Genomic DNA, 24,463 nt, shown 5'->3' on the forward strand with positions numbered 1-24,463 from the left:
TATATAGAAAAATTGCTTAGCAGGTTCAATGTTGGAAATGCTAAAACTAGGAATACACCTTTAGAAACTCACTTAAAGTTCTCAAAAAGGCAATCTTCTCAGTAGGGAGCTTGACGTATGTTATGGTTTGCACCAGACCTGATATAGCACATGCAGTGGGAGTTGTGAGCAGGTTTCTATCCAATCCCGGAAAGGAGCATTGGGAAGGCGTGAAATGGATATTGAGATATTTTAAGGGCACTTCAAAGATGCATTTGTCTTTTAAAAGAAGTAATCTCACTTTACAGGGGTTTTCTGATGCAGATTTAGGAGGTGATTTGGATGGTAGAAAGAGCACAACAGGTTATATTTTTATGTTAAGTGGCACAACAATTAGCTGGAAGTCCAAACTTCAAGGAAGAGTCTCCCTTTCAACCACTGAAGCTGAATATATAGCTATCTCAAAAGCAACAAAAGAGACGATATGGTTGAAGAATCTTCTAAAAGAATTACGAAAAGGGCAAGATGAATCTTCATTGTTCAGTGAAAGTCAAAGTGTCATTTGTCTTGATTTCATATGCAAGCACATTGAATTGAAGTATCATTTTATCAAAAACTTGATAAATGATGGAGATTTGATTTTGTTGAAGATTCCAGGTGTAGAGAATCCAACTGATATGTTGACCAAGATTGTCACAACAACTAAGTTGAGGCTTTGCATTGCCTCAACTGGCCTTCGAGAAAATTGATGATGAAGGCACTACACTAAGTGGTAATGTAAATCAAACCCCAAGTGGGAGAATCGTTAGTATTATGGTGCTTGATTTAGTCCCACATTGCTTAGAATAGTGAGATGTGGTTCTCTATTTTACTATATAAGAGACTCTATGTAAAGCTTTGAGATACACCAGAAATACAAATATTTCCTAGTGTAGTCGTGGACGTAAGCATACACATTGTACGCCGAACCACGTTAAATTCTCTGTGTCTATTTTCTCTCCTTTATTCTTTCCTTTATTGCCTTGTTCCTAACAGTTGGTTTTTAGTAGGTTTGTATAATTGATATGTTTATATAGTCATATCTTTGGTAAGACTGTATTAATATACTATATACACTGGTTTATCTATTTTGAACACTAAAGTGAAACATCCTATTTTATTAGTTTTAACTTGCTAAAATTTGGATGTTACATAAATCAACATGTATCTATTTTTTATATTTTATAAAAGAAATATTGAATAATTTGTAATAAATATTATTGAAAAATTTAAGTTAATTAATATAAATTAAAAATATTACAATAATAACAAAAGATAAATATCAAATCAATATTATTATTGCTTAAAGATCTAATTAACAAAAAAGATATGATGTAAATATTACGTAACAGGTTATCCTTCTTTCTTTTACATCTAGATGGGTTGCATGTTGTACATATAGGTTCTCTGTACATTAGAAGTTGAATAAAAAGCTTTTATCTTTTTTGTCATAATCACTTTTCTATGGCTCCTTTTACTTTTTCTCTTCTCTTATTTGGTATCAACGTTTTTTTGGCCTCTTGCCTATCATGTCTTCATATACAGATATTGGTGTTGTTTCTTCCTCTCCAATTTCTTCCTTTATTCCTCAAACGTTCACTGCTCTGATCACTTTGAAGTTGTCTGATGATAACTTTCTCCCTTGGAAGCCACAAGTTGCCATCCTTCGGGGTTTAAGCTTTCTCACTTACTTGGTGATGCCAATGTTCCTCCTTTCTTTCTTTCTACAACTGATGTTTCCACCAACACTTTCAATACAATCTTCGTCAATTTTGAACAACAAGACCAACTCATAGTGACTTGCTTGCTTTCTTCCATGTCTTCTGCTATTCTTCCAAGATGGTGGGACTTAATTCTTCCTCACAAATTTGGCAAAGGTTAACCATATACTATGATTCCCATATGTGTGTACAAGTCAAAAAACTCAAGGTGCAGCTACATCAACCCAAGAAAGACCGCTCTATTTTTTAGTATCTTCATGAAATCAAGAAGATTGTTGATTCCCTGTTCGTCATTGGTTCACCTATCACCCTAGATGAACATATTCATCCTTTTTTGGATGGCTTACCAAAGGAGTACTATTAGTATTTTGAGATTGTGAAAGGAATAATTGATGGGATAGAGAAAATGTGGAGATAATAAAATGTGAAGTGGTATTTGGAAGTAGTATGTTTTGTAATTGTGAGTGGTTGTATTAGATCTTGTCTTAGTTGTCTTGCATTCATCTAATGTTAGTGTACATGATAATTTATAGACCATAGATTATTCTAGAAAATACCACCTAGAACTTCTGTAGAATGTTCTTGGTTTTTTCCTCCTATCTTAGACTTTTCCACAATGTTCTAGAATTTCCATGATATTTCAATACTTCTATCTTAAGATTTTCTATATTCTTCTAGAATTTACATTACACTTTAATAGTCCTCCTTGATGCAAATTCCATAACTCCAAGCATAGTTCACAATCATTCAAATATTGGTCTTGGTAACACCTTTGTGAAAATATTTGCAATTTGGTCTTATGTCGTGCGACTGGATTGTAGTGAACTCCCAATTGTTGTGAGTAGCCTTTTGCGAACTCCCAATTGTTGTGAGTAGCCTTTTGCGACCAATCTTCCCTTATGCTTTAGTATAGTTCCATTAGGATTGAGCTTTGTTTTACATAGCCATTTCACTCCAATGATGTCTTTTCCATGAGGATAGTTTACGAGCTTCCAAGTGTTATTCTTCTTAATCATTTTAATCTCTTCTTCCATAGGCTTGACTCATACGTCTTGCTTTGATGCTTCTTCATAGCAGTTAGGCTCAATCATGGCCATATTGCAAGTTTCATATAGTCTACCAAAGATCTTACTCGGCTTGGAGTGGACTCTGGTGAAGAATCTTCTAGTTGTTGTTATGGAGGTGGAGAAAGGGTACCTGAATCTTCTGCCTCTTATTGAGTTTCTTCTTCTGATTGTTGCACTAAAACTAAAGTGTTCCTTTTAACAACTTTTTCTTCTTCCACTTTCCAAGAAGCCTTTTCATCAACCTCAACATCTCAAAAACTGATCTTTTTTTGTTTGTAAGTTATAGAGTTGATAGCCTTTTGATTGTGTGTTATACCCCAAGAATATTCCTTGTATTGCCTTATCTTCAATCTTGTGTTCTTTGATCAAGAACATGTATGTAGCAGATAGACCCAAATACACGTAGGTGTTTAGCTGATGGCTTTCTTCCACTCCAAGCTTCAATGGGAGTCTTGTCTTGAACTGCCTTAGTTGGACATCTGTTTAGAATGTAAACTGTAGTGTAGACTGCTTCAACCCAAAAATTGTTAGGCATATTTTTCTCTTTTAGCATTGATATTTCCATCTCCATGACTCTACGATTCTCTCTCAAACACACCATTTTGTTGTGGAGTATATGTAACTATACGTTGTCCCTTAATGTCTAAATTTGTCAAATTCACGAGATGTGTACTCCTTGCCACAATCACTTCTAAGTACTTTTATCTATTTTCCACTTTAGTTCTCGATGAAAGCCTTAACTTTCTTAAATATTCCAAAGACTTCTAACTTTGCCTTTAAGAAATAGACCCATGTGTCATTCTAGAAAATCATCAATGAAGATAATGAAATACATGTTGAACTGATATGAAGGCATTCTCATTGGTCCATAAACATCGGTATAGATCAACTCCAACAAGTCTTTTTCTCTCCATGCTTTTCTTGATGAAAAGGTTTGTTAGTGTTGTTTACCGAGGAGACATTCTTTGCATGATTCATTGTTCTCCTTCAAGCATGGAAGACCTCTCATCATGTTACTCTGATATAAAATCTTTGAGGCATTTGTTGAAGTGGCCAAATCTCCTATGCTAAAGCCATGTGTCATCAACTTCTGCCTTTATGCCAATATTAGTTTCAGGTTTGAAGCTTATATGAAAGCTTTTATTTTTCTTCTCCATTTTTACTTGGCCAATTTCTATTCTTCTACTATCATAAATTTTGCATGTATCTTTCTCAAAGTGAAGAGATTACCCATTCTCCATCATTTGGCCAATACTTAAGAGATTCTCTTTAAGATTAGGAACTAGTAAAACATCTTTGAAGATGCTTTGATCTTTGGCCATGTGATTGTTGCATCCATTATGTAAGTACCAATTTCCTTCTTTGCTAGGAGATTCTTGATTAGCATAGAATGAGCATTGCTCTTGATGATGTTCTTTAGCGAAACTTGTCTTTTTATAAATGTCACATGGAGGATATTTTCCATGGGGTCATAGAGAAGCTTCTAGAATTTTCTTTATTTCTAGAAATTTCTCCTATACTTTTAATTCCTTCATATTTTCTATTATGAGATTGTAATTTTAGTTTTGATTGAAAGCATTTTGGACTAAGGCTTCTTCACGCCTTTTTGATCTTTGTTCATAAGCTTCAAGAGAGTTTGTTAGTTGTGTTACTGACAATGTGACCAAATCTTTTATTTATTCAATCGTGGTTGCGATAAGATAAAGAAAGCGGACACATGTTAGTTTCTACCAAGTTTATTACAACATTACACCTCAAGTATTTACTATTTTAACGCAGACATTTGTTATTTAAACAGGAAGAATTTCAAATCAGATTTTCTCAAGCATGTTGATTCTCATGATGATTGTGTTGATAGTTACTTACAACAAACACAAGCATCTTCTAGTCAACAAGTAAACCCATAAGAGTTTATTCAACTTCAAACACAACTAGCAAATAGTGAAGAGCAAATTTGACAAATGAATTCCCAATTTCAAGCCAAATTTAACACTTTATAAAATTTTATTAGTGCAATCATGCAATATCTTCTGACTCTGGCATCAACGATGCACAAAATATTTTTAGCAACCAAATAATAAAAAATTATTAGTATAACGAAACTATAGACTTTATTTATTACTATGTTTGAAAATCTTACTAAGATAGTATCACATGACTAGATGTGTATTCAGATAGTTGTTTAAATATTGTTTGTTGAAATTATTTTCTTTAATGACTATTTCTTAGATATCATATAAATTCTCTATTGCACTTTGTACTTTAATGTCCAAGTTTACATTATTGTTCCAAGAAATAAATCGGGTCATCAAAGCTGACAAACATTTTAAATACAAATTTATATTTAGATAATTATATACTGATTTATTTGTAGGTAATTACATATAGATTTATTTGTACGTAATTACATACAGATTTACATTATATATACAAAAATATGTGTGAGTAATTATCAATAAATAAATCTGTATACAATTACCTACGAATAAATTCATAGAAAACATTTGTTACGATCACTTTACCTACAATTTTGTCCATAAATAATTAGTTGGTAAAGTTGTATTACCTACAAATTTTGTGCATTACCTACAGATTTTTTATTATAAGTAATGGAATTCTTTTTCTTGTAGGGTTGGTAGCGTTGTATGAGCGTGTGAGAAGTCGAAGGGTGGTGAGATCTATGGTGGGGTACAAATAGAAAGATAAAGATATATGAATGTAAAAGTTACGGTTTTGGGATATTCAAAGCGGGTGTAAATAGAAAACGGAGGTGCAAAAAGCATAAATTAATTAATAAATAATCATTTTTTGGATTATTATTATTATTTTTTACCATCTTCGTTTTAGTATTATTATGTTTTTCCATTTTTATTTTTCTCAAATTAATTAAACATTCATTTTTAAGTTTAAAATTAAATTTTATTTATTCAAACGAAATAGACCGTATCTTATTGATGTCCACCCTTCTAATTCTAGTTATTTCATGGTTCCATCGAATATTTCGTCTCTATATGCAAATGAAAAATCTATGTTGGATTATTATCCTCCACTCCTCATAATATTATTAATATACCTCTCAGAGACTTACTTTTACACCATATAGTTAGTATTCCCCTCCCCCATCTCATTGTATATAATACATTTATTTTCTATATTTAGCAATGCTAACCTTAGACTACGTTACCGGGGTCTGATGTCGCTGCTCTTAACCTGATTGAATCATTTTACTTCGCAAATTAAATTTGAATGAAATCCACGCAAAAATCATTGATTTCATTGGCTTTTAAGTATGTTACGTAGCAAACACAGTGATAACGTTGTTTTTTACTTTTTATTGATGTTAAGTTTTGTGAATAAAATCAACTCCTACCTAACTTTTATCTTGTTTAATCCTCTAGTTTATGTTATTTTTGCATTGTTTTGTATTTTAGTTGTTTTATGTTTTTTTACTTCTAATCTCTATTATGAGTGTGTGAAATAAAACAATAGGAAGCAATTCTGGTGGAGGAAAACAAGTTGAAACTCAAGGAAGCATGATTGGACATGAAAGATTGACTTTTACACAAATACTCATGTCGAGGGGCACCGAGATCAAGTCCAGCACTGCAAACATCGAGAAAGGACTCACCTATATGTATATACTGCCTTGAACCAACCTTGGAAGGCCAAAAAATACCATTGGGCGCAAGGGTCACTCGCTGGGCGAGTTGTTAACTCGCTAGGCGAAAATGACAGACCAGAATTGCAGTATTTGAGTCGCTGGGTGAAAATATGGCTCGCCCAGCGAGTTGCATGTCCGAGAACGTCGATTTTAGGCCTCGTTGGGCGAGTGTGAAGCCGTTGGGCGAGAATATCGACCCCAATACGCGAATATAGTTATTTAATCATGTTTCTACGAGAGTATTATGGGATTCCTCATTTTTCACGAATAGAAACACCTTGGGTGCTTGGGAGAGACTCTTGGAGGCTATTAGGGGTGTTGGGAAACTCTCCCTTCTCGTTCTTGGGTTTCCTTCTTCATCCATGGAGGTTTTACCCCTTTTGGGTTGGAGAGGATGATGGGCTACGAAATTGAAGGCAGAGATGCGAATGGGAGGCGCAATTGAACCATGGAGCAACATTCAAGAACCTTGGGAGAGGGATTTTTTCTACTTTATGGTTCCAATTTCTTCCCTATTCTTCAATTTTGTAAAACCCTAGGTTCTCCACCATGGAGAGCAATTTCTATTTGTTGAGATTAGATGTAAAACATTGAATTCTTGTGTAAAATTGTGTTGTTAATTTATATGTTTTTCCAATTCATGTTAGTATTTGATTTCCTTGCTTAATGCTTGATGTGGATTGTTCCCATGCTTGATTTGTGATTCTTAAGGTGTTGGGAAACATCTTTAGAATCTAGATTTTAAATTAAATACCTAATGGATGCTTGTATCTAGGAATAGAACTTGGTTCATTAGTAATCTTAGATTCTTGAAACTAATGCATGATTTCACTTGTTGAGGATTCAAGGAATTGAAACTTGATGAGTAATCATAGGCTCAAAGGCTCTAGGAATAGGATTTGAGTATTCTTGTAAATTGATTTTAACATGAATATGGAATTGAGATTTAGAATGCATGAGAATGAAATGGTTGAAGTCTAATCTTGACAAATTGTAAATACACTATGTTAATTTCTTGTTGCACACCAAATGTTTCATAAAATACAAAAAGAGTTTCCATATTGTTTGTGTAAACTTTGTATCTAATTAACTCGTGAATTGCGAGAGTTGTCATGTATTGCACAAGTCCCTTGAGAGAGAACGATAACATACTTATTACTTGCTATGTGCAACTAGTGCACTTGCCGTGTTGGTTTTACACTAACAAGTTTTTGGCGCCGTTGCCGGGGATTGAACCCGGGTCACCCGCGTGACAGGCGGGAATACTTACCACTATACTACAACAACATGAACTGCAGTTCTGGTCTGTCATTTTCGCCCAGCGAGCTACCAGCTCGCCCAGTGAGTGACCCTGGCGCCCAATGGTCATTTTTTGGCCTTCCAAGGTTGGTCCAAGGCAGTATATACATATAAGTGAGTCCTTTCTCGATGTTTGCAGTGCTGGACTTGATCTCGGTGCCCCTCGACATGAGTATTTGTGTAAAAGTCAATCCTTCATGTCCAATCATGCTTCTTTGAGTTTCAACTTGTTTTCCTCCACCAGAATTGCTTCCTATTGTTTTATTTCACACACTCGTAATAGAGATTAGAAGTAAAAAAACATAAAACAACTAAAATACGAAACAATGTAGGAGTTGATTTTATTCACATAAATTGTTTAACATCAATAAAAGGTAAAAAACAACGTTATCACACAGGTCATTGATGCTAAGGTCTTTTGAGACTTTTGGAAACAGTGAAGATGTTTAACAATTATAAAGGTTAAATTTAATCCTTCCCCTAATGAATTGTCTAATGAAATTAATTGTCCCGTACAACTTTATTAGTTTATGCGATCACCTAAATTGAAACATTATAATTGTTGGTCTAAATATAACGAATCTACAAATTGGAGTTTTTTTTTTGGCTGAATTAAAACTCACAAATAATTTCCGCCAAAAACAAATTAGAGTATTTGGTGGAACTGTGATTATATAATTACGTGTACGTTTGTATGATTATGTTCATATACTTGTGTGTCTGCATTTATGCAAATCACATTATTTCTAGTTTTAGATGTAAGTCTAAGTTTGTATGAGATTACATAATCATAATTTCTACTAATTAAAGTAATCATAATCAGAATTCAGAAACTACTAGTAACAAGAATGTCACAATGCAAGGAATACACAATCATACATGCAAATCGATCTATTGCATTGAGACCTACATCTACAAGTCTTGTATTAACACATACTGTTTCGACCATAATCACTAGAATGGAGCAACTTTCTCCATTTTCTGTTAATACTGAATTTGGAGAAGGGACATTGTTTCGATGGAATCAAAATGGTACACCCAATCGTAACTCACGACAAACCTTAACTTGAAACCTTTTCTCTTCTAAATGGATTACGACTAATCATTATGCATCTTGCATCTAAGGGTATATGTCCAAGGTTCTCACCCATGCATACATCATAATCTCCCTTCAAAATAGTGTGAAGCAGTACTGATAAATCCCACTAATTTAAATCACCGCTCTATAGTCTTAGATGTTGTTCTGTGGCTGCAACAGCAAGGATACTACACCATCATGATACTCAGATGTTGCACAAGTTGTTCTTACTGCACCTGCAATCTTTCCCCCAAAATTTTGGTTAAGTTTATATTGCATAGTCTTTCAACAGTTGTCCTTATCAGTGGACCATTGAATATGTTGGGCTTGGTAACGAAGCTAAGCTTCCATATGGCCATATTAGTTCGTTGACATTTCCATCCTTTGATCGAATATGAATCGATTTCTTTCTAAGTTTTTTATGTATTCTTCTTTGTGCTGAAAACAAAACGAGAACCAACAAGCCTTCTCCAAAAAACCAGTTTAGTTATATTATGTTCCTCACTCATTCCAGCAATCCCTTTTTTGAATTGTGATTCTACTTTCTATCCACCTAATATTTTCTATCACTGATATGTGAACTCCCCAATTCACAAATTTGTAAACTACAGGTTGTCTCCTTGCTTATCTTTTTGGTTTGTGTGATTTAAATATGGATCTTATATAGCAAACCGGATCAAGATACCAATCTGAATAGGAAAATTTACGTTGCGATACTTGTTTCTAAATTCTAATCCAAGTCCACACCTTCATATATGCTATAGTAAAAACTTCATCTGCATCGACATTTCCCATTTCTAGAAATGACAGATTTTCTATGCGCGTACAATGTTCAAATGATGACCATCCATAGACTCTTTTAGATTCTACTTCAATTGTTATTAAATTGTTGATGACTAAAACTTTGAAAATGTCTTTTAGGTTGACAAAGGGAGACAGTTGTATTATCTATCCAGTTAAAAGCGCCTGTTACATACTTGGTTAGCTATTTTGCAGATATAAAACAAATGACATGTTTCCACCACTTATCCACACATGACAAAAATCATCTCTTCTCGCAATTCCTCTTTTGGTTAAATTGTCTTTTCTTTATTATCAATCTCTAAGAAAAATATTGTGTCGTAGGAAGTGTTTTTATTTTCCAAAATTCCTTAAACATGTCAGTATCCTCCCCTCCCCTGCTATTTTATAATTTAATATAGGCCGATTTTACTGTATATTACCGTTTCAGTATCATTCCATATCCTCTTTTTCTTCATTTAAAGTCTTTCCTGCTAATTCTTGAATTTATATATTAACTTGTACCCTTTCCCACTCAAACCACTCACAAACATCCTCTCATGTAACCCATGCTATCTTTCTAGTTTCCTTCTCCCATCCCTACAAAAGTGTACTTTACATTTTCCTAATTTCAGCTCCTACCTTAGTTGGCAATTTAAAGAGTGACATGTAAAAAAGTGGTACTGCTGTAAGAATAGATTTTAATAAACACACTCTTCCTATAAAAGTAAAGTATCTTCCTATCCTTCTAGCTAATATTTTCTTAACTTTGTTCAAAACTGGCTACCAGAACTTAAATTTCTCCGTATTGTCCTCCACATTTATTCCAAGGTATGTAAATGGTAAATGCATAATGATGAGATTAAGAATCGAAGAAGAGTACTCAATGATTGATGTGACTATCACCCCTATTTTACTATTGTGAAAGTTCACCTAAGGCCAGACACCAATTCCAAACATCTTATAGTGCCTTTTATAGCCATTATCTTCTGAATTTGAGCCTCACATATTAATAGTGTGCAATCTGCAAATTATCCAAGCCTTCATATAAAATGTGAAAGATAGAAAGCAAATATAAAATGGCAGTGGGAGGCTAATAGTTCAAAGGGAAAACACTTGCCATTTTGGTGAGAGACGTTTAGTATCCTGACATCGGAACTTATTCATATCTAGTGTCATATCCATTCTCCTATTTAACGTTTTACTCGTATATAGACCAATTTCGTTCATTGACTCAGCAGGAAGCGAGAGAAGCGGAATCTACAGTTGAGGCAACAGAGTCGGGAGCGGGAACCTTACGCCTCTTACGCTTCGGCACCATTTTTATCGGTTTCAGGCTTCTCCGGGAATCTTCAGGGATTAGGTTACGGACTTCGTCCATACTCTTCCACTGGCTCGTAACTCGGAAGCTCTCATCGGAGGAAGCAGGCAACACGCTCTTGCCTTCGGAGAAACTGATTCTCTCGACGGAGGTTACGCAGCACTCTTGCCATTTGAGCTCTGCCAAATCCGCCACCACGTCCTCCAGTGCCACAGCCGCAAACGCCGACACGCTGTCACGCAGGGTCGAACGCGGCACATCTACAAGATCCAGCGACTCCACCGCCTCCACCAGCACCTTCTGCCCACGGAATCGAGATAGGTTTTTGCAATTTCTCAAAACCAAAACCTATTCGGTAATCATCTCCTGTTGTTCGAATATTTGCGGACAGATACCTAAACTACCCAGGAAAGCTAGAACTACTAATCTTAAAGCGCGTTAAATTTAAAAGAAAGTGAGGAATAAAAATTAAGGAGAAAACGGTGAAAATAGGCAACGTTTTTCCGCAAATGTTTGTTAGTAACCAAACGGAACTTAAGATTAGCTTGATAGAGAAAAGAACCTTGGGAGCGTGGTGGATCTTCTTGAAGCCGTGAATGCGGATGACCTGTGGCAGTAGGAGGGAGAAAAATTAACAATGAAATGCCTAGTGTTGAAAGAAAATTGACAATGAAAATGAGAATTGAAAAGTTCATAGAACGAATGGAACCTGGTTAAGCTGATTCATTGTTAGGTGAAACGGTTGCCGAGAATGAAGGAGGTGGAGATAGTCCTCCAGCCACACTTTGTCGTTCTTCGGAGGCCGTTTCTTCGTGGAGCTTCCTTGCGATTGCGGAATCGCGGGTGGTAATTCTTCTGCCATCGTTTCTGAACAAAATGAGAGAAGCGTAACGTTTTATACCACTATTGCACGCGCATTAGATTGGTATTTGTTAACAATTAATAATTATTTCTCCCAATATATAAATTAAAAGCTTAAGCAAATTCTACGTAAGTTTTAACTTTATGATAAAAATATACACAAATTCTTTTTAATATTTATAATATTATATTAAGAAACGATGATATTGTAACTTGATTAAGTTATGTATATTTGTTATTAACAAAGTGTATTATTCATCGATATATATATATATATATATATATATATATATATATATATAATTTTAAAAAAATCATTAAATTACATATTTATAATTGTGTATCAATTATCTTTTATTGGGAGAACAAATAACAATATATGTTCAAGATGCACTTGAGTTTCCTTGTAATGCATAAAAAATATTTATTTTTGATAATGAATTTATGTATTAATTTTGTTTTAATAAAAGGCATAATTATCTTTCAAGGAGTTTTTCTAATTCTTTATAGAACACATCATTCGTAATTTCATTAATTTTAAAAAACTGAGAAAAAAAAGCAATGTAATATATGTATAACACATTAATAATATATATTATAGGATTAAAGACCGGATAAATAATTATAACCTCATTAATGCATATTTTGGTTTTAACAAAAAGTTTCTTAACGAGTATGTTCTAATTTTGAAGTATGGGGTATCATTACACAGTAAAATTGAATATACACAATATTTAATCTAAAATATATGTGGTGACAAGCGACCTCAAGTAATGGAGTGCAAGTACTCCAAAATCCCGTTGTTGTTTGACGTCAGCCTCACTGCATCCCGCCGTCAATGGACGAATGTGTTCATAGACTCAGTCTCAAGTGATGTCTCACAAGCAAAACCTCGACATTGAATTTGTTTTTACTTATAACAGTGTGAGCCCCATTTCGGTGCACTATTCTTTTGTGCACCACTACAACGAACATTGCGTGGTGAGTTTTGGTTCGTTTAAACTCATTTTTTTTGTTGATTTCTTGTTTCGTACAACTGTTCTTGCATTTTGAACTGATTATTTTCTATATTTTCATATTAGTTTAGGCTCCTCCCTTTGTACCAACAACGAGGAACCTTACGAGCACAGACAACGATGATGATAAACTAAATTGAGTTGGGTTTCATTAAACTCAAATGTATAGTTTGTGAACGTTTTTGGACGAAAAATCTGCGTTTTGAAGGCTCATTTATGGCAGCGCCGCATCTTCCTTAGGCACCTCTCCGACAACAATGACGAGGTTTTCAAGCCATCTCCAACGTCGGACTCTTCCAAAATTGACGTTAAGAGACATCAAACTAAATCTCTGACGTCAATTTTGACGTCACCCAATGTGACGTCGGAGTTTAAACAGACCTCAAAGGTAAAAAATGTCAAACGTTAAAAGTTTTTTTTGTATTAGTGAGCTCTACATCCCATTTATGAATTTCCAATTGGGGAAAATGTTTCTTGTATTAGTTTGTGTAATGAACTTTCTCCTTCCCATGATATTGGTAGTTCGTGGGGTACTTTTACCATATCATCAATATTTGTTGGTTCAATCCCATCTTTGATGCATATGAGGTATTATGCAAAACTCTAATCATGTAATGATCGAATGTTCTGCTGTAAATACAATACTTTTGTGTTATAACATAAAGGGGACTTAAAATGCATGCAAAAATCAATTGTGTATTTGTCCCATTTGAAAAACTGGAAAAACTTGTCGAAAATCACCTCCTAATATCATAACCTTTCTCCCAAATGGAGCATCAAAATCTAGAATTTCCTTGAATTATCGATCTAATTCCACTGAAGCAATATGTGAGACATGGGTGCTCATCCTAAATAATTATTGTTTCTTCTCTTATGAGCTTTGCTAGATCAGATTGTTTACCTATCAAACATAAGAAACCAAAGTCTATATTGATAGGTATCTTAAATCGAGAATGTGTAGTTCAATCAACAAGTAATAATGTTGCTTCTATACCAAATGAGGTTGTTGCTAAAACAATTTGACCCTTACTCTTATAATATGCAATTAGTATACAATAATGAATTAAAATAATTTTTAAATTTTAAATTCCATTTGTTGTTGGTATGTATATTGAAAAAAAAATATATATGTAAAAATGAAACACAAAATATAGATTAAAATAATTTTAAAATTTTAAAGAAAGAGCCACATTTCCTAATATACTTGTGTGTGTATTCTTTAGTCATTAAATTTCAAAGACTCATCCTTAAGTTTCCTCTATGAATATAAAATATGTTAAATGTATTATGATTTAGAGGATAAGAAATCATAGTAGATTTCAGGATCCCATTAAGTTTCTTCTACAATCTTTCGAATTAAGGAGTTAGTATGTGTGACTAGAAATAAATCTAAGAAGCATATGTATAATATTATCTCTAATTTTTTTTGTGCTAAAATTTTTTAATATTCAAACTAAGGAGTGTTGGGTGATTTCATTTATGGACATAATATAAAAATTTCCATCTACCAATTGGCTTTAGGTGATGGTACAACTTGGAGTTGTCTTTGTTTGGCTTCATGTGTTGGTATTTTTATAGGAAGTCGGGGTAAATATGTGTCGCAATCGAGATCGCGGAGGGATAGCGAAAATAATTTTTAAAAAATAGAGGAGTCGCCACCATAGTTTATTATGGAAAACCATAGAAAAACCTTAAAAAAGAATAATCTTCGAAACCAAATTTGGGTTCGGGAGTCGATTATGTATGGGTAAGGTATTAGCACCCCACAACGTCCGTTATAAGACGGTTCCCTTTAATTAAGTATGCAAATAAAAGTAGATGTTTTAAAATACTTGTTGTTCTCTAAAAATCAAACAAAATAATAAAGATTAAAAAAATTATTTTTTTTCATTTTTTGGTCCGACAAGGATTGTACCTCATTCCTACGTATTTCCATTTGAAAAATCAGGGATAACAAAAGATAAGGGGAAAATAAATATATTAAAACAACATACCTTTTGCACACTCAACTAATGGGATCGACTCTAAAAAACGTCTCCAGTGGAGTCGCCATTTGTCGCAACCGAGATTGCGGAGGGATGGCGAAAATAATTTAGAAAAAATGAAGGAGTCGCCACCATAGTTTATTATGGAAAACTATAGAAAAACCTTAAAAAAGAATAATCTTCGAAACCAAATTTGGATTCGAGAGTCGATGTGTAAGGTATTAGCATCCCATAACGTCAGTCATAAGACGGATCCCTTTAATTAAGTATGCAAGTTAAAAGTAGATGTTTTAAAATATTTGTTGTTCCCCAATAATCAAACAAAATAAATATACAAAATAATAAAGATTAAAAATAATTTTTTTTTCATTTTTTGGCCCGACAAGGATTATACCTCATTTCTACATATTTCCATTTGAAAAATCAGGGATAACGTAGTTCTTTGTACAAATGTTTGTTGTTTGATATTAATATTATTTTTTAAAATTTTAGATGTTAATATATATATTTTTTATTAATATCAAGAGAATATGAGATTCGACATGATAAAAGATTTAGTTATCCAAGACGTGACATGATATTCAATAATTATATATAAGAAATAATATAATTTATTATTTATTATTTTTTTAAAAAGAATTAAAAGGCTACGAAAAATATTTCTAATTATCAAAATAATGGCATCCCAAATAAAAGAAAAGAGAAGGGTTGGGCATATCAATGACGAACCCAAACCCAACATCACCTAACATTTGAACCCCAAACATATATTAGCCATACAACAGGTCAATCAATCATACACTTGATATTATAACAGAGTCTCAACGATACATGAATACCATTAGGAGCAAAAATAACTTACCTTTCAGGGTCACGAATAGAGTAAAACCGACTGAAAGGATAGCAAGGTGACCTCCTTTTGCCTGTATGAACAACAAGTGAAACATCTCCCCAATGTAGTTTAGAGGCGAGAATAATGAGTAATGGTAGGAGAAAGGTAGATCAAAGTTTAGGCTCAAAGTAGAAAATATGATAGGAAACGCATGAAGAATGAAAGAATGAGAGGCATGGCCTTGATTTAACTTGACTACTCGTGCTAATTTTGATCTTTATGGAAACATGTTAACCAAAAATAAATTACCTCGGTGTTTGAAAGCAACTCTTTGAACACTTTTTCAATCTCTTTTTTTCTTCTTTTGACAAACCTCTTAACATAACATAATATTCTCCTTTAAATTAGAGTTTTCGAAAAACAACAATCAATCATTGATTTGTGTGGACTTTATTAGGCTTGTATTATGGTCAAGGCTAAGGGATATAAAAAAAATGGATAGTGAAGACTCAAAATAAATGGTATAAAGTTATTTAAAATAAGGGTCCTTATCTAACGCTGCACTTAAGATTTATTTGACTATCTCTTTGTTCACCACTTTTTTTTTCACTTTCAAACTCTTGTTTCTCTTTTTGTTTTTTTTTTCTTTTCACAACCAATTTTATTTTTTGTCTTTCCAAACTTAAGATTTATTTAAAACAAGGGTCCTTATCTAATGCTGCACTTAAGATTTATTTGACTATCTCTTTGTTCACCACTTTTTTTTTTTCACTTTCAAACTCTTGTTTCTCTTTTTGTTTTTTTTTTCTTTTCACAACCAATTTTATTTTTTGTCTTTCCAAACTTTTTTTTATTGGCTAATTACAAGTCAAATGAAATAGATGCAAACATTATGTTAACTTTAGTGGGAAGCTGACTCTTGTTCAGGGTAATTAGAAAAAAAAATTAATTTTTTATAGGCTCAAAATGGGTAATAAAGGAAGATCATATTTTTTTCTTGATAAAGAAACTTGGTCACAAATCATTTCAACTCATGATTGTTTTACTTTCAAAAGCTTTAATTCAAAGGAAAAAATTCAATCACATTCAAAGAATAATTTATTTTTTCCTCTTTTTTTTTTCACCTTTCGGAAGATTCCATGAATTTATTAACAAAAAATGGGAAACAATTAATTTTGATTTATAATACTGAAATTTTTTTTCAAGATGTGGAGTTGATGAATGTTATGTGTTATGAAAGTAACATGTGTTGGTATCGCGCTGCGTAATGTTTAAGCGTTTGGACAAAAACCAAGAGGAGGGTGAATTGGGTTCTTAATAAAAATTGTGCTTTTAAAATTTTCCTTTTTAAAATCAAAGATCAATTAAAATTATCTTCTTTATTTTAATAAATATAATAAAATAAAGAGAGTAGAGAAGAGAAAATTGTAGAGTATTTATACTGGTTCGGATCGAAAGACCCTACGTCCAATTGTTAATCTCTCAAAAACGAGATTAACTCAATCACTAAAATAAACCAAACTTACAATCAATGATAAGAAAGATTAGGGTTTAGAAAACACCTCTCTTGAATCACACAAGAGATGAAGACACCTCCCTTGAAATCCACAAGGGATGAAAACACCTTCTTTGAATCACACAAGGAATGAACACCTCCTTTGAATCACACAAAGGATGACCAGCTTCTCCTAGCAACAACAGCAACACTCAATCCCTCAAGATTCCACTTGATGAAAGTTATTGCTCTACCCACACTAGGTTTTTCAAAGCCTTCCACAGAGAGTTCTCAAGTACTTAGACTTGTCTAACTTCTGTATATTGATAATGAAAGCCTACCACTCTATTTATAGAAGCCTATTTAGAAATTAGGTTAAGAATATGAAAGTTAAGTCGCAACTGCCATAGATAATCGGTTATCATAAGTGATAATCGATTATCACAAACTTTTCTAAAAACATTTTTCTTGCTGTGATAATCTATTATCAGTCAGGATAATCTATTATCAGCAGGTGATAATCGATTATCAGAAGTGATTATCGATTATTCCAGAGGCTTTTCTCAAAAATTAGTTTTAACTAAGATAATCGATTATCATTAAGAATAATCGATTATTCCAATAAGTTTTGCAGATAAATAAAATTCTCTTGGTGCTCTACTACTTGGGTTTTGCCTTCTTGACATACTAATTTAATTATTTTAAATAATATACACAAATTACAAGACCTAAACAACTAAACCCATAAGTCTTCAATGTATCTCTTGAATCAAAGCATTCTTTTAAGTCTTCAACATTTTTCCATGCACATCATCATCAAGTCTTTTATACTTCTTCATAAGTCATCATCATCATCAAAACTCCTAATTGAAGGAAGATGTTCATCTTCTTCTTTTTGTCAACAATCTCCGTCGTTTTTATGATGATAAAAAATTGTTGATGACTTGTGATATGTCCTATTCTTAATAAACAACTTAAGAGAAAAGAGTAGTTAATCCAAATAAAACATAGATTTGATCATAAGGTATTACAAGATATTAATAAACACATATCTTCCCTTTAAATAGGTACCACTTATCACAAGTTAATAACACAAATATATCTCCCCCTTTTTTTATCATTATCAAAAATGAATTCTTTAGACAAATCCCCCTAAATCAAATAACTTAAGTTCCCTTTTAAAAAAATTGTTTAAGATATAAAACTCCTCCTACATGTAATATTTCTCCTTTTTGATACAAACATTTCAAGAACAAATACTCCCCCTTAATCAAAGACTCCCCCTAAATGAAAGAGAGACTCTAAAGATTAAAAAATATGGGTTTAAAGAAGGAAATGTTATATGAACAAAATGAAATCTAACATACTAATTTGCATTTATGAAGTACCTAGTTGTTGCTCATGGTATAAATTTTCGAAAAGCTCACTCAAATGGTAAAACATTTGAAAATATGCGTCCTACTATGCAAGATGATTATCAGCTTAAGATAATCGATTATTGGTTCATACCCACGAACAAAAATTTCCAGATTTGCTGATAATCGATTATCACCTGAAATAATCGATTATCCCAACGGAGTTTTTCAGAAAACACTAGAATTAAAGATATTTACCACTTTTACACATATATAATATTCCCAAACCCAACTAAGATCATAAATCTTACCAGGATACCAAAAGTTAGGTGAATATTTTAGCTCTTGAACATCAAAGAGACTTTCTTGATTTTGAAATAACCTGGGAGACAAAAAATAATAATATCTTGGTCCCCAATAAACTTATCTGGGTCCTTTGAGGTTAGAGACATGTTACTTTATAATAGGAATCCAAGCACATCTTCCATTAGGGACATCAAAATGTTTGACTCTACATCTATTTGAAGTGTGCCCCTTTTGCATACAATAAAAACATGTTACACAATTTATATTCCTAGAATAAGGCTTACCTTTTTCTACCCATACCCTATGGGCTCTTTTATTCTTATTCTTAGGAGCTTGCTTGTTGTTACTTAAATCATTTTTCTTAAAATTAGGCTTTTTAACACTTTTAATTTCTAATGCATCTTCAAGTTGTTTTTCTAGAATATTTAAATCAAACATATAGCTTTTACAAGATGCACATTCAATAATTTTAGTCTCTTTATTTTCTAAAATTGAAATTTTATTTTTCAAGACTTCTTCTTCCTCAAGAGATTTTTCAAACTTACTTTGTAAATCCTTAAAATCAGATTTTAATTTTTTATGAGCAACATCTAATTTACTGGATTTATGAAGTAGTTGTTGAAATGCATCATACAAAGAATCATAATCATTATCATTATTACAAAAGCTTACCTCACTGCCAAAAGAGTCATGGTCAACAATCAAACATAGATTTGCTTCCTCATCAGATTCACTAGATCTGGATGAGCTTGAAGAAGAACTTGAAAAAGAACTTGAATCATTATCCTCCCATTTCTTTTTCTTGAAAACCTTTTTGCCTTTCTTCTCTTTACCCTTTTTAGCATTTGGGCAGTCTGCTTTTACGTGACCTGTTTCACCACATCCATAGCAATTGAAATTTGAAACAAAGTTTTGGTTTTCGTTTTTATACCTTTTGTGCTGACCTTTGTCATTGCTCTTCATAAACTTTACGAACTTCTTTATCATTAGACTCATATTCTCATCATTAGAGTCATCATCTTCTTTGGGGCTTTTGCTTTTAATGATCTCAGATTTGAAAGCTATGTTTCTTTTTCTTCCTTGGTCCTCTTCTTCATTTAAACGCCCAAGTTCAAGTTCATGCTCTCTCAATTTACCAAAAAGAGTCGCCATGGACATTGTTGCAAGATTTTGAGATTCAGTGATCGTTGTAACCTTTGGCTGCCATGTCCTATTCAAAGATTTCAAAATTTTAATATTTAATTCATCAATATCAAAAAATTTACCTAACCCAGAAAGATGATTGACGATGTGCGTAAAACGCTTTTGCACATCATAGATGGTTTCGCCTTGTTGCATTCGGAACATCTCATATTCTTGAATTAATGAGTTCTTCCTTGCACGCTTAACGTCATCTGTTCCTTCATGGGTTACTCGTAAAATCTCCCACATTTCCTAGGCACTTGTACAAACTTAAATTCTATAAAATTCATCAAGGGTTAGTGCAGATGATATTATATTTCTGGCCCTAACATCATATTGAGCCCTTCTATTTTCTTCTGCAGTCCATTAGGAAAAGGGCTTAGGTTCCTGCAAATTATTAACAATAATAGTAGAAACAAAAGGACCATTTAAAATAGCATCCCAAATACCTCTATCAATAGACTCCAAAAAGATTTTCATTCTGACTTTCCAGAAAGGATAATTTTCACCAATAAAAAGTAAAGGTTTGTTGATAGACGCACCCTCAGCAAAAGTTTGATTTTGTCCAACCATTTTCAAAAAATTTGAATAACTATCAAAGCAAGCTCTGATACCAATTGTTGGTATCGCGCAGCGGAATGTTTAAGCGTTTGGACAAAAACCAAGAGGAGGGTGAATTGAGTTCTTAATAAAAATTGTGCTTTTAAAATTTTCCCTTTTAAAATCAAAGATCAATTAAAATTATCTTCTTTATTTTAATAAACACAATAAACTAAAGAGAGTAGAGAAGAGAAAATTGCACAGAGTATTTATACTGGTTAGGATCAAAAGACCCTACGTTCAGTTGTTAATCTCTTAAAAACGAGATTAACTCAATCACTAAAATAAACCAAACTTACAATCAATGATAAGAAAGATTAAGGTTTAGAAAACACCTATCTTGAATCACACAAGAGATGAAAACACCTTCCTTGAATCACACAAGGAATGAACACCTCCTTTGAATCACACAAAGGATGACCGACTTCTCCTAGCAACAACAACAACACTCAATCCCTCAAAATTCCACTTGATAAAAGTTATCGCTCTACCCACACTAGGTTTTTCAAAGCCTTCCCACAGAGAGTTCTCAAGTACTTAGACTTCTCTAACTTCTGTATGTTGATAATGAAAGCCTACCACTCTATTTATAGAAGCCTATTTAGAAATTAGGTTAAGAATATGAAAAGTTAAGTCGCAACTGCCATAGATAATCGATTATCAAAAGTGATAATTGATTATCACAAAAACTTTTCTAAAAACATTTTTCTTGCTGTGATAATATATTATCAGTCAGGATAATCTATTATCAGCAGGTGATAATCGATTATCAGCAGTGATAATCGATTATTCCAGAGGCTTTTCTCAAAAATTAGTTTTAACTAAGATAATCGATTATCACTAAGAATAATCAATTATTCCAGTAAGGTTTGCAGATAAATAAAATTCTCTTGGTGCTTTACTACTTGGGTTTTGCCTTTTGGACTCTTGACATACTAATTTAATTATTTTTAATAACATACAGAAATTATAAGACCTAAACAACTAAACCCCTAAGTCTTTAATGTATCTCTTGAATCAAAGCATTATTTTAAGTCTTCAACTTTTTTCCATGCACATCATCATCAAGTCTTCCATACTTCTTCATAAGTCATCATCATCATCAAAACTCCTAATTGGAGGAAGATGTTCATCTTTTTCCTTTTGTCAACAACATGAAAATGCATGATGCTACAAATTTGGAAGCTACCTATACACATGTATGCATACTAACCACATATGGATACATGTTATACTTTATGCAAAGTGACATAAAGATGCAAATATGATACATATTAAGTTTGGAAACTACCTAGATACACATGCATGTGAGTGTATGTAGGGTATGTACTATGCACGGTGGCATGAAAAAGCAATGGGATGAATATTATGCATTATACATTATGACATAAATCCAAAGTGGATCCATGTTGTGTGTCAAGTGAATGTAAAAATGTTATTTACCTTAAAACTATGTGCATGGTACCATGCATGAAGACAAGATGTGGATGTAATGCATTCTTATGGCTCAAGAGGCATTTACATGATATGTTGATGCAATTGTGACGCAATTATAAAAAAAACATTCATGATATGCATTTAACTGACTTGCCTAATGAGATGTAACACATGTATGCGTCTCGAGAGACCCTTATTTACATGATATGTTGATGAAAATATGACACAATTTAACTACTTAATTTTATAAAAAATGAAAATATTAAAAAATATAAAGAAATAATGCACGCTCCCTTTGTGTCCTAGAAGGGGTAGAGAAAATATATTTTCTGGTCTATGGGCTTTTACATGATAATCCGAGACTTAACAAATGTGGCATGTCAAGAGGAAGCAAACTCTAGATGAAGTCTTCCCAATAGTTAAGTAGATTCAAGATCTAGCATAACAATTGTTCGACCTCTACTCCTTATGGTTAACTCAGATCCAGGTATGGGACCCCAATATTAAAATGAATGCACTAGCCTAACATGTCTAGTGTGTGAAGTTAGTAACCTAAGACTACCGAAACCCACACCTGCAAAATAACCAAAAAATTTCCAAACAGATATAGCAATTGTCTTCTACCTTAGGGTTCAATAATTTCAACAATATTATCATATAAAGACATCAAAGCAAGTAAATACGACATCTAGGAAAAAAAAGATAAATAAAATATACATGAAGTAAAACAAAACATAAGGGGAAAATAAATATATTAAAACAACATACCTTTTGCACACTCAACTAATAGGATCGACTGTCAAAAACATCTCTAGTGGAGTCGCCATCTGTCGCAACCGAGATTGCGGAGGGACGGTGAAAATAATTTAGAAAAAATAATGGAGTCGCCACCATAGTTTATTATGGAAAACTATAGAAAAACCTTAAAAAAGAATAATCTTCGAAACCAAATTTGAGTTCGGGAGTCGATTACGTATGGGTAAGATATTAGCACCCCACAACGTCAGTCATAAGACGGTTCCCTTTAATTAAGTATGCAAGATAAAAACAGATGTTTTAAAATATTGGTTGTTCCCCAAAAATCAAACAAAATAAATATACAAAATAATAAAGATTAAAAATATTTTTTTTTTATTTTTTGGCTCGACAAGGATTGTACCTCGCTCCTACGTATTTCCATTTGGAAAATCAAAGATAACGTAGTTCTTTATACAAATATTTGTTGTTTGATATTAATATTATTTTTTAAAATTTTAGATTTTAATATATATATTTTTATTAATATAAAGATAATATGAGATTCAAGATGATAAAAGATTTAGTTATCTGTGACTTGACATGATATTCAATAAGTATAAAAAAGAAATAATATAATTATTTATTTATTTATTTATTTTAAATAGAATTAAAAGGCTACAAAAAATATTTCTAATTACCAAAATAATAGCATCCCAAATAAAAGAAAAGAGAAAGGTTGGGCATATCAATGATGAACCCAAACCCAGCATTACTTAACATTCGAGCCCCAAACACATGATGAACCCAAACCCAGCCATACAACAGGTTAATAAATCATACACACTTGATATTATAACAAAGTCTCAACAATACATGAATACCATTAGGAGCAAAAAGAATTTACCTTTCAGAACCACAAATAGAGCAAAACCGACTGAAAGGATAGCAAGGTGACCTCCTTTTACGTGTGTACTCTAGTAATAAAAAAGAAGAGAGGTTTTTCGAATTTTTGTCTTGCATTTGAGAGATTTTGTGCTTGTAGATGGGATACACTGAAATCCTAGTATTTAATTATAATAAAATATATGAGGATGAATTTGGTCCCTGATGAAACATATCATAGAAATTAAATCGTTGCATAATATTCAGGGTATTGATTATAATTATTAACAAAATATTGTCTGTAATTACTAGAATTATATATTTTCCGGTACATGTATATCCTGATCAAATCATAACATATTCATATAATTGATTCTAATTATTACCAGGATTATTCTTTTCCAATTATTAAAATCGTATCATTGTCTAAAAAACATTATTATCGGGAATATTTGCTTCTAATTATTAAAATAATATCTTCTCTAATTGAAAAATCAATGAGACACATAACATAAGCATATAAAGTCAAGATATTTATTCTAATTATTATGAAGAAAATTGCTCCTAATATTATACCCTTCTTTAAAAAACAGAGACTATAAAATGTCATTTTCTAACATGTCATGTGTGGAGTGTAAATAGCAAACAATGAGGGTGAAAATATGTAGGAAACATTTGGGCTCATGAAAATGGAGTGATAACAAATTAGATTCTCCCTTCTTTTTTCTTTTTTGTTCTTTTTTTTTCATGGTAGAATTATAGTTAAAAAACCTACCATCAATCAAAAACATATTTTTTATTTTATTTTATTTATTATTATTTATTTATT

General features: G+C 32.5%; 1 protein-coding gene and 1 non-coding gene across 3 annotated transcripts; both read right to left on the minus strand.

The window, feature by feature from the left end:
- Positions 1-7,682: 7,682 nt before the first annotated feature.
- Positions 7,683-7,754, minus strand: TRNAD-GUC. The gene has a single exon. It is a non-coding gene; the product is annotated as a tRNA-Asp (tRNA).
- Positions 7,755-8,026: 272 nt separating this feature from the next.
- Positions 8,027-11,818, minus strand: LOC114170676. 2 transcript variants are annotated; one of them, XM_028056203.1, is made up of 3 exons: positions 11,655-11,818; positions 11,508-11,552; positions 8,027-11,242 (listed from the first exon to the last, which is right to left on the minus strand). In XM_028056203.1, the coding sequence occupies exons 1-3, from the start codon at positions 11,805-11,807 to the stop codon at positions 10,859-10,861; spliced, it is 582 nt and encodes a 193-aa protein (XP_027912004.1). In that variant the 5' UTR covers positions 11,808-11,818; the 3' UTR covers positions 8,027-10,858. The 2 variants fall into 2 exon arrangements, with proteins under 2 accessions (XP_027912004.1, XP_027912003.1); XM_028056202.1 differs by having other exon boundaries at positions 8,027-11,245.
- Between the last annotated feature and the right edge of the window lie 12,645 nt (positions 11,819-24,463).

Source organism: Vigna unguiculata, chromosome 11 (genome assembly GCF_004118075.2).
Source record: "Vigna unguiculata cultivar IT97K-499-35 chromosome 11, ASM411807v1, whole genome shotgun sequence".
Taxonomy (NCBI): domain Eukaryota; kingdom Viridiplantae; phylum Streptophyta; class Magnoliopsida; order Fabales; family Fabaceae; genus Vigna; species Vigna unguiculata.

Bases quoted from the DNA above. Each gene is read 5' to 3' on its own strand.
- LOC114170676 (XM_028056202.1), bottom strand. From the start codon at position 11,807: ATGGCAGAAGAATTACCACCCGCGATTCCGCAATCGCAAGGAAGCTCC. The intron at 11,553-11,654 runs GTTCCATTCGTT...CTACTGCCACAG, and splicing joins CAATGAATCAGCTTAACCAG to GTCATCCGCATTCACGGCTT. The intron at 11,246-11,507 runs GTTCTTTTCTCT...TTCCGTGGGCAG, and splicing joins AGATCCACCACGCTCCCAAG to AAGGTGCTGGTGGAGGCGGT.